General features: G+C 46.6%; 1 protein-coding gene across 1 annotated transcript; it reads right to left on the bottom strand.

Annotated features, from left to right (window-relative positions):
- Positions 1-2,328: 2,328 nt before the first annotated feature.
- TRAPPC4 (trafficking protein particle complex subunit 4) lies at positions 2,329-10,516 on the bottom strand. Its single transcript, XM_040425382.1, has 5 exons — positions 10,307-10,516; positions 7,094-7,268; positions 5,391-5,494; positions 4,142-4,268; positions 2,329-3,236 (listed from the first exon to the last, which is right to left on the bottom strand). The coding sequence occupies exons 1-5, from the start codon at positions 10,479-10,481 to the stop codon at positions 3,158-3,160; spliced, it is 660 nt and encodes a 219-aa protein (XP_040281316.1). The 5' UTR covers positions 10,482-10,516; the 3' UTR covers positions 2,329-3,157.
- Positions 10,517-11,353: the final 837 nt, after the last annotated feature.

Genomic DNA, 11,353 nt, shown 5'->3' with positions numbered 1-11,353 from the left:
CATTTTTTTTTTTTTTTTTGCGGATCCATTGTAACAATACCTATCCTAAAATGAAGAAGAATAGGACATGTTCTATCCTTTTTGCGGAAAGGCCATGCGGAAATGAATAGTTCTGCATAAAGACTGCAAAAAAAAACAAAAAAAAAGCAGACACGGAAACAAAATACGTTCGTGTGCATGAGCCCTAAAGGTATGATGGCCACATGACATAGCTGTGGTTGGGATGTAGCTGCCATGACACAGGCCAATCATGTTAGTGTACTGCAATATCAGATCAGTGTGTGGACAGAGTCTTTTTTTTCCTCCCATCTGTTTTAAGAATCCATTTCTTACATGGCTTTATACATGAATACTACATTTGCTCTAACCTAAATTTTGACAATTGAGAACCTGAAAACGTTGTCACTGACAAGTCAGACCCACCATCCATTGAGACTGGCAGGCTCTCCTAGGCACACTCTAGTATGTTCACAGCAGGTTTCTGAGATGGACCTGGCACTTCCAAAATTGTGATGACTGCACCTGATTCACTTGAATGGGAACCGAGCTGCAGTACTCCGGCACAGAACCTTGTGCTACCAGCTCCGTCCACTGTACTGTTTCTGCTGCCTTCCAAAAACAGCCTATTTGTGGGGGGGCTGGGTGTCAGCCCCCCGCCAATCTAACATTGATAACCTATTACGAGGATAGGCCATCAATATCCAAAAACCCCTTTAATCTATATCGGACATCAACACCAATGGTTTAACAGTTGTCACTAACTCCATTTCTGTATATGTCCAATGAACAGAACATAAACAAAGATATACTGCAGGGGCCAACCCCTTTAAGGCTTTCTAAACGCTCCTCTTCTCTTTACTGTTCATGCTCTGGAAAGTTAGGTGCAATAAGGGTACGGCGTCGCGACCAGGATAGCAAAGTAGCGGTGATCCCATAGGAATGAATGGACTGCTGGATTTTTTGCAACTCGCACAGCGATCCCATCCATTCTGCTATCCTGGCTGCAGCACATGTTGTGTGACCAGTGTCGCTGTGTAGCTGTACCCTGTGCCCTAAGAGATTTCCACGCGGGTGCAATGCGTGAGGTGAACGCATAGCACCCGCACTGAATCCGGACCCATTCATTTCTATGGGGCTGTGCACATGAGCGGTGATTTTCACGCATCACTTGTGCGTTGCGTGAAAATCGCAGCATGCTCCTCTTTGTGCGTTTTCCACGCAACGCAGGCCCCATAGAAGTGAATGGGGCTGCGTGAAAATCTTAAGCATTCGCAAACAAGTGTGGATACGGTGCAATTTTCACGCACGGTTGCTAGGAGACGATCGGGATGGAGACCCGATTATTATTATTTCCCCTTATAACATGGTTATAAGGGAAAATAATAGCATTCTGAATACAGAATGCATAGTACAATAGGGCTGGAGGGGTTAAAATAAAAATTATTTAACTCACCTTAATCCACTTGTTCGCGCAGCCCGGCTTCTCCTCTGTCTTCATCTTTGAGGAATAGGACCTGTGTCGATGTCACTGCGCTCATCACATGGTCCATCACCATGGTAAAATATCATGTGATGGACCATGTGATGAGCGCAGTGACGTCACCACAGGTCCTATTCCTCAAAGATGAAGACAGAAGAGAAGCCGGGCTGCGCGAACAAGTGGATTAAGGAGAGTTAAATAAAAAAATTAACCCCTCCAGCCCTATTGTACTATGCATTCTGTATTCAGAATGCTATTATTTTCCCTTATAACCATGTTAAAAGGGAAAATAATACAATCTACAGAACACCTATCAGAAGTTCGGGTACCAAACATGCCGATTTTTCTCACGCGCGTGCAAAACACATTACAATGTTTTGCACTAGTGCATTTTCCCGCGACGCACCTGCATCTTATCCGGGGCAAAAACATGACGCCCGTGTGAAAGAGGCCTAAGACTTGGGACTGCAATGCAGTATTAGGATACGGTTTTCCACAGGGAAGACTGTTATAGGGATAAAACGAAATAACATTAGGATTTTATTGTTTTATGGCATAATAGTGACATTAATGTACACAATACAGACTGCTAGAATCTTAAAGGGGTTCTCTCACTTCAGAAAATGGCATTTATTATGTAGATAAAACTAAGGCTTATTGCACAAAAACGTGTGCGCTCCGTGGCCGTATTGCGGACCGCATTTGAAGATCTGCAATACACGGGCACCGTTCCGTGTGCATTCTGCATCACGGATGCGGACCCATTCACTTCAATGGGTTCGCAAATACAGAGATGCGGAATGGTGCAGAACGGAAGCAGGGAACGGAACCCTACGGAAGCACTACGGAGCGCTTCCGTGGGGTTTCGTCCCATACTTCCGTTCGGCAAAAAGATAGGACATGTTCTCTCTTTTTGCGGAACGGCCAGATCGCGGAACCATTAAAGTGAATGGGTACGAGATCCGCTGCGGCTGCCCTACGATGGATGTTCATGCATTGTGGTCCGCAATTTGCGGTCGCAGCATGGCCACGGGACGCACATATTAGTGTGCAAGAGGCCTAATACACAGCAACACTAATGTATTGCGATTGTCCATATCGCCTCCTTTGCTGGCTTGTATAATTTTTTTGCGCTAATACAGGCGCTATGACCACTCTGCAATACAGCAGCGGTGGACGTGCTTGTCCACTATAGGAAAAAGAGCCTGCCTATGTGCACTCCTGCAGCTTTTTCCTATAGTGTGTAAGCACGGCTACCACTGCTGGATTGCAGGATGGCCACAACACATGGATACGAGCAGTGTATAATGTGATAAAAAAAAATATGATTTAAACCAGCAAAGGAGGCAATCTGGACAATCACAATACATTAGTAAGTGCCTGGTATTAACTTTCTCTACAGGATAAATGCCATTTACTGAGGTAAGAAAACCCCTGTAGGGTCTCTTTTAAAACGGGCTTGAAAGGCTAAGTATTGTGGGGCAAACTACACCCACATGGCAGCACATAAAAAAACTGCGTATGTGGCGGCTCACATGTGCTTAATATCAAATTATAGTTATAAGTTACCAATTTTACACTATATACAATAAAGGCAGTGCAAGGCATGTTCAGCCATTAAGGTTCCTGCAATGGCCTGCGCACTTGCTTTTCATAAGGATATTCTGGTGTTGCAAGCTAAGAACTGGGTCCAAAGGTTCCGGCTTTCTCTGCTACTTCCAAGGCAGACTTCAAATTCTGTTCAAAGAGTTCACACCTAAAAGAAACAAGTTCTGAATTGAGGGGAGTCATTTGTCAGTAGGTCTATCCAAACACTTATCTTCGATAGAAAAAACAACTTGTAGATACGTTTCACGGTTTTCTAACTCTTTGTGAATGGAGAACATCTAAAGGGCTTGTCTTAGGAGGGTAGTCCCTGTCAACATGACCAATGAGGACATATTGGCATCAAAGAGTGGGGTCACTGCTTCTTTCTATGAGCCTGAGAGCAGGTAATATCAGCTTCTATTCTGGTGGATACAGAGCGGCCATGTATTACACAGTCAGATATTCATTTCAGTCATGTTATACTACACTTTATTTTTGGCCATATAAAACTCCCTCACAACCCCCACCCCTTTACCCACCTTATCAACTTCTTATTGCTGAGGTGGCTGACTTTAGATAAGTGGATGTCTTGAAGCAACTACTCCTTAAAGGGGTTCTCTGGTCCCAACACTGCACATTTTTGGCCATATACCTGTTCTTCATGTCAGCACTTTCCTTCCCCTGTTCTCAGCATCACTGCATCCTGGCAGGATGTTGACATGCAGGACTTCCTGTTTTCTCCAGCTTCCTGCTCAGCTTTCTAACCAAATCCGGCATGCTTTGCTCTGTAATGTTTCACAAGGCTTGTTCTGTCTGCCATACTGTTCCCTCTGCAATAGTCACACCCCTTCTACAACTCCCCTCTCCATGTTAGTTAGGTGGAGCAAGCCCTGTGAAACATTACAGAGCAAGGAATCTTGAGTTTAATTAGAAAATCCAGCAGGAAGCTGAGGAAAACAGGAAGTCCTGCATGTCAACATCCTGCCAGGATGCAGTGATGCTGAGAACAGGGGAAGGAAAGTTCAGACATGAAAGAGATACATGCATAAAAATATGTGGGGTTTTTTCCATTACCTAATTGGCATCTCCAAGGAGTAAAACGGGTTTTTGAGAGCATAGTCAGAATACAGTTCATAAATTTTGCGGAGCAATGCGTCTATGCCAGCCTGACGTGGGTCTGACAACACCATGAACTTTATACCTTCAAAGAAACAATAAAGAGATTATGATCCATAATAACAAGGAGCAGTATATGTAATATGTATGAACAGAGCCTTATTGTACACAGAACATTCTGCTGTGTAATGATACTGTGCAAAAAATAGACTAGTTAGACTATAGACTTTTTTTTTTTTTTTTTTAACTGTTGTGTGCCTGTAGCTTTCGTGGTTATTTTACAGGGCATCTGCATGGCAGCATTAGGCTACTTTCACATCTGCGTTTTCCTCAAAACCAGAGGAAAACGCTTCAGTTTAGTCCTCATTCATTGTCAATAAAGACAAAACTAACCAAACCAGAACGGAGTGCACCAGAATCCATTCAGTGTCAGTTTGTTGCGTTCCCATGCTGGACACAGAACCGCTGCAAACTGCGGTTTTGTGTCCAGTTTTCAAAAACTAACAAGACGGATCCGGCACTAAAAACCAATGTAAGGCTACTTTCACACTGGCGTTTTGGCTTTTCGTTTGCGAGATCCGTTCAGGGCTCTCACAAGCGGTCCAAAACGGATCAGTTTTGTCCTAATGCATTCTGAATAGAAAAGGATCCGCTCAGAATACATCAGTTTGCCTCCGATCAGTCTCCATTCTGTTCCGGAGGCGGACACCAAAACGCTGCCTGCTTGACGAAACTGAACCAAACGGATCCGTCCTGACACACAATGTAAGTCAACGGGGACGGATCAGTTTTCTCTGACACAATAGAAAACTGATCCGTCCTCCATTGACTTTCAATGTAGTTCAAGACTCATTTTGGCTATGTTACAGATAATACAAACTGATCTGTTCATGACGGATGCATGCGGTTGTATTATTGTAACGGATCCATTTATGCAGATCCATCATGGTGCCGGATCCTGCTTGTTAATTTTAGATTTAATACAACCGCATCCGAACGGAACAGATGCAGCCGGTTGTATTAAATCGAACTACCGGATCTCAAAACCGGAAAGGAAAACGGACACAAAAGACTGCAACAAAATCCCCACAAAACACTGCCTCATCTCCTCTAATAGATTATTCTGGAATATTGCCCAATACCAAATCTAATCGTGCGACACTGACGGGTTCCCTTTCTCTAACCCTGTGCACATTTGTCAGCTCACCAGTCAGGGTCTGGAAACAGTGCAGCTTGAAGGTGTCCGTTTCCAGCATTTCAATGCCGGAGCTTCCAGACTCTGGGGAGAGCTGAGATCCAATGGCAAATAACCTGAAGACACAAAATAAAAGCAAAAAAATGCAATAGTTCATCAGGGACATCTTACAACGTTACAGTCACTGATCACGCCTTGGACTTGCGTCTGTAGGGAACGCTACAGTGGGTGGGGAAGGGGCCCACCTCTGTTAGGATCCTTTTACACAGGCCAATACAAGAACTTTTTACACTCTCCAATGCAAACTGGGGACGAACAACACTGTTTGGTCCCCATGTAGACTGCATACTGCTGATAATAAATCCCATTTAAAGGGGTTCATCTGGAGTTTTATACTGATGACCTATCCTCTGGATACATCATCAGTATCTGATTAGTGGGGGTCCGACACCTGGGCCCCGCTGATCAGCTGTTTGAGTAGGCACCTGTGCTCGCAGTAGAACCACAGCCTTTTCTCAGCTCACCCAGCACAGTGCTGTCCATTATATAGTGGCTGTGCTTAGTATCGCAGTTCAGCCTCATTCACTCCTGTGGGGCAGCGCTGCGCCTAGGTCAGGGGTACGTTTTTTAAAGATCCACATACCCGGATCTACCACATGGTGAAGGTCCGAGCCACAAAAAAATAAAAGAAATTTGAGGGACAACAGTACTTTCCCTCCCTAGTATGATGCCCCCTTTCGTGCCTCCCCTCCCTAGTATGATGCCCCCTTTCGTGCCTCCCCTCCCTAGTATGATGCCCCCTTTCGTGCCTCCCCTCCCTAGTATGATGCCCCCTTTCGTGCCTCCCCTCCCTAGTATGATGCCCCCTTTCGTGCCTCCCCTCCCTAGTATGATGCCCCCTTTCGTGCCTCCCCTCCCTAGTATGATGCCCCCTTTCGTGCCTCCCCTCCCTAGTATGATGCCCCCTTTCGTGCCTCCCCTCCCTAGTATGATGCCCCCTTTCGTGCCTCCCCTCCCTAGTATGATGCCCCCTTTCGTGCCTCCCCTCCCTAGTATGATGCCCCCTTTCGTGCCTCCCCTCCCTAGTATGATGCCCCCTTTCGTGCCTCCCCTCCCTAGTATGATGCCCCCTTTCGTGCCTCCCCTCCCTAGTATGATGCCCCCTTTCGTGCCTCCCCTCCCTAGTATGATGCCCCCTTTCGTGCCTCCCCTCCCTAGTATGATGCCCCCTTTCGTGCCTCCCCTCCCTAGTATGATGCCCCCTTTCGTGCCTCCCCTCCCTAGTATGATGCCCCCTTTCGTGCCTCCCCTCACTAGTATGATGCCCCCTTTCGTGCCTCCCCTCCCTAGTATGATGCCCCCTTTCGTGCCTCCCCTCCCTAGTATGATGCCCCCTTTCGTGCCTCCCCTCACAGTATGATGTCCCTTTAGTGCCTCCTCTCAGCCAGCTGCCCAGAACCCTCGTCTCAATTGTGTCTGTATCCTTGGGACAGATACAGTTGAACACACTGGAAAACCAGGGAGACATTGTGATAAATAGCATTTGCTAAAGTGAGAAAATCCCTTTAATGTAATGTCGATAAGTACTCAGGAGCCTCCGTCTACAGGTATACGGCTGTGACACGTCGAGATATCTGCATGACAATTATGTCCATCCCAAGGCAACTGCGGTATGGTAGCTGTGACAGAATGCGGCATATCATACAGTGACTCACGAGTGGAACATGGAGGCCAGCATAAGTTTCTCATTGGACGAGAGCCGGGGCCGCCCAAAGCGGATGGAGAGAGGATAATTGGAGGGGTTTCCCAGGTATTCCATGACTTCAATTCCTTCCGCTGTATATTTGCCATTCACATCTATCCCATTAATGGAGAGCACGGCATGTCCCACTGTAAAGAGAGAATCACCATAATCAGCACATGGCAAAGCAGTGGCGGTAAATCACCACGCATGGGAGCCTCACATGGACAGCACCTATGGAGCCACACATTACCGTCAGTGTCCTCTATTAGAGACGGCTGTACCTAAAGGGCCACTCTACATTACAGCGTACAGGAGGCATCCATGCGGATGAGTTTTCATATGACCTGTTCACTATAATGAAGGGTCATTGTGCCTATGCCGCCACCTCCCTCCTGCAAACAGGACTCCCCTTCCTAGATATGTTGAAGACTGGACGTCCACTGATCACATACTATGTATATTTAGGATGGATCCAGTAAGTATATGTAAAGTAGAAAACCCATCAGCAACGCTCATGATGACCGTACATACCGTAAAATTAGACCGGGCACAGGTCACACATTTTCTTCCTGAAGTCTACTAATCTGGGCTTTGAAGACGGATTCACACGACCACAAGCAGTCCAGGAAACAAGGCCCGTGTGATCTACGATACGGTCAGTTCCTATCTGATTGTGGGTCTATTGCACTGTACTCACATGGACAATGTGACCCACCTTCAGATAGGATCATAAATAATTATAATGCAGTCGGGTCGGGAGATGCGGCTGATACATGGCTCCGTGTTCCCTGGACTGAGCAGAAGTCGTGTGAATCCGCCCGAAGCTCTGGGTGTTACCCTGCTGTCCTGTGGACATACGCCGATATGGATTCCCATTCGTAGGTGTACAGGTTTTTAGGAATGTTCACATGGTGGATTTTTTTTCAGCTGTGGAACCCAAGACCTTCAGATTTCTGCCGAGGATTTACATTAAGAGCCCATTGAATCATCCGTCATGGATCTTCACAGACAGAACGGATCCGTTTGTATTATCTTTAACATAGCCAAGACGGATCCGTCTTGAACACCATTGAAAGTCAATGGAGGACAGATCCGTTTTCTATTGTGCCAGATTGTGTCATAGAAAACGGATCTGTCCCCATTGACTTACACTGTGTGCCAGGATGGATCCGTTTGGCTCAGTTCCGTCAGACACAGACACCAAAACGCTGCAAGCAGCGTTTTGGTGTTCGCCTCCAAAGCAGAATAGAGACGTAACGGAGGCAAACTGAGGCATTCTGAGCGGATCCTTTTTTATTCAGAATGCATTAGGGTAAAACTGATCCGTTTTGGACCTCTGGTGAGAGCCCTGAACGGATCTCACAAACGGAAAGCCAAAACGCCAGTGTGAAAGTAGCCTACGGTAATCCGCACGCAGCTGAGGTTTCTGCAGAGGAGCAGATGAGATGCACACTTCATCTGGTGTATTGCAGAATATGCGCCAAAATCCGCGTGAAAATACCACTGTGCATCTGTCAGCTGGATCAATTCTATTAAACCAGGCATAATGCCACATAGGGTTGATCCTGCGGAGTAAATGCATGTCTTTATTGTGATATTTCGTGCTCTTTTAATGAGAAATTCATATTTTAAATGGGTACTCCAGGACTATACAAAAAGAAGGCCGCTTTTTCCCAAAAACAGCACCACTCCTGTCCACAGGTTGTGCGTGGTATTACAGCTCAGCCCCATTCGCTTCAATGAAGCTGAGATGCAGTACTAGACTGTGAGAGATATATTTAGAGAAATAAAACCTAATGTAATCATTCTGTAGTACACCTTTTCGTCCACTAGATGGCAGCAAACCAGATATGTGAGCCTCATGTGCATTCCTTTGTCTTAAAGGGATTCTGTCGCCAGGATTAGCCATAGTGATATTTATATGTGCCCATTAGTCTCCATGCAGTGTTTACAATGATCCCACTGTTTATGCTCTGTGTGCGTTAGACTCTTATAAAACTGATCTTATTGATATGTAAATCACCTCTGTCAAGAGCCCAAGGGGTTGTCCCACAATATGTTGGAGCCCAGCACCGCCTACCACTTAATTGATTCACTCCACTATCCCTGACGTCAGTTTTTCTCAGTGCGGTAATCTCGCGCAGTGGACACTGTAGTCTACACCCGTGCGGACTACTGGCACCGGCTTCAACGAGTCAACTGCGCATGCGCCGTCTCCCTCTGCGCGAGATTACGGCACTGAGAAGAACCGACGTCAGGGATAGTGGAGTGAATAAATTAAGTGGTGAGAAGATGCTTTCATGAAACCACCTAGTGTGTCTGCTCTCATTATAAAGCAGTATGGTGTACACATACTTACACTTCTAATTGATTTGGCACCACACAAAGAAGATGAGAATCCCGATCACACAGCACCAGACACAAGCAATGGACACCAGTGGGGTTGTTTCTGGAATAAAGCAGCCATGTTTTCCTAATCCTGGACAACCCATTTTAAGGGGCTATCCTCTGGATATGTCATCACCATGTGATCAAAGGTAGTCCGACACCCGGGACCCTCGACCATCAGCTGTTTGAGAAAGCCAACCGTTCCTGTGAGCTTTATGGCCTTGTCACTGCTTACCCTAGCGCCTAGGCCATGTGATGTTACGACCATCGGTCACGTAGCCTGGACCGGTCGCAGCTCAGCCCATTCAAAGGAATGGGGCTGAGCTGCACCCAGGGCATGTGACCACAACGGCGGGCCTTCTCAAACAACTTATTGGTGGGGGTCCTAGTTGTCAGCCTCCCACTGATAACCAATCCAGTGGACAATAATCTGACAAAAAAGTAGTAAACATGGGTGTAAACACAGCTTTACACCCAGCTCTGTTCACACCGTCAGGTCAGTTCCCTCAGGTTGCCGATAGCAACCAATCGCAGCACGGCTTTCATTCCTGGAGTGCACTGTAAGAAATGAAAGCTGCACTATGATTGGTCAGATCTATTCATTGCCTCACTGATCGCAACCAATCAGACTGGAGCTTTCATTTTAAAGAGAAGTGCCTACAATGTCAGCAGCAACCTCATTGGTTGTCAGCGGAAACGCCTCCACTGCGCACCCCTATATCAATCTGCCCTCATGCCACAGAGACAGACTAACGGTCACAGAAGCCTGTCACCGCTGACCGCTCCCATCTCTCACCTCGAATGCCGTCCCGTTGCCCGAAGGACACCAGCACGCGCTCGTCGTGCACCTTGAGAACCAGATCCAGCGGGAAACTGAACGTCTTCTCTGTCTCGGAGCGCGGGTTCTGGTTGTCCAGCTGATAGATCAGGCCGCCAGCTTTATTCACCACATAAACACTGAAGATCGCCATGTTTCTGTAGTCTCTGCGGTCATCTGACCTGACGCTTAAACGTCACTTCCGCCCGCAAAGGCTCACGGGAAATGTAGTTTTCCAATCGAGAATGGGTTTGGCTAGATAGCCCATGCGTCGAGAGGACCCTCTGACGTCAGAGGGCCACGTGACATTCTAAGTCATAGCAGACGCTGACACCTATCCGCATACTGTACAGGCCGCAGGGCATGCTGGGAGTTGTAGTGTCGCTACAGTTAGCAATACAACTTTCTACCCTGAATTTTGACAGCTGCTCTGCTGTCAAGCATTATGTGCACTGATCCTGTTAGCATTTGCCTTATATGCAAACACTTCATGGACACGTCCGTGTGTGTCCGCATTTCCTTTCTGCAGATCACAAGGTCTGTTTGAAATGCCTATTCTTGTCCGCAAATCTGCAAAAAAAGGAGGGGTTAGTCAGCACCTCCCAATGTGCAGGTGCACGCCGCCATGGCAAAGACCTAGAGGAAAAAAAGGAGACAATGCAGCAGCACTCTGCAAATCAGACAAAGTACAACAATGCTTACAAAAATTATGGTGCTAATACTACGCTTATTTATAAAAGCGAGATGCTTGGTCAATGCATTTTGTACAAAACCATCTAAGCCCGTATGCCAAACGTCAAGGCGATCTCTGTTACACGGGTCCTAACACTAAATACTACCTGTTATGCGCCATAATGACCGCCATAAAATTCAGGGAGTGTTGGACCCACATGCATGTTGGATCCACTCTGCCTTTTTCCATTTTTTGTGCCATAATGGCCTCCATTACAAGGGATGCAGGTACCAACATGCATGCTGAGCCCACTCTATACCCTTCCTGGTGCTAGACAGCTTCCAATGAATGTA

The sequence above is a fragment of the Bufo bufo genome, chromosome 1 (assembly GCF_905171765.1).
Source record: "Bufo bufo chromosome 1, aBufBuf1.1, whole genome shotgun sequence".
Lineage (NCBI taxonomy): Eukaryota > Metazoa > Chordata > Amphibia > Anura > Bufonidae > Bufo > Bufo bufo.
The sequence above is the reverse complement of the archived record's forward strand: the minus strand, read 5'-3'. Positions and strand labels throughout refer to the sequence as shown.

Bases quoted from the DNA above. Each gene is read 5' to 3' on its own strand.
- TRAPPC4 (XM_040425382.1), bottom strand. From the start codon at position 10,481: ATGGCGATCTTCAGTGTTTATGTGGTGAATAAAGCTGGCGGCCTGATC. The intron at 4,269-5,390 runs GTGAGCTGACAA...GTTTCTTTGAAG, and splicing joins CTGTTTCCAGACCCTGACTG to GTATAAAGTTCATGGTGTTG. The intron at 3,237-4,141 runs GTAATGGAAAAA...TGTTTCTTTTAG, and splicing joins TCCTTGGAGATGCCAATTAG to GTGTGAACTCTTTGAACAGA.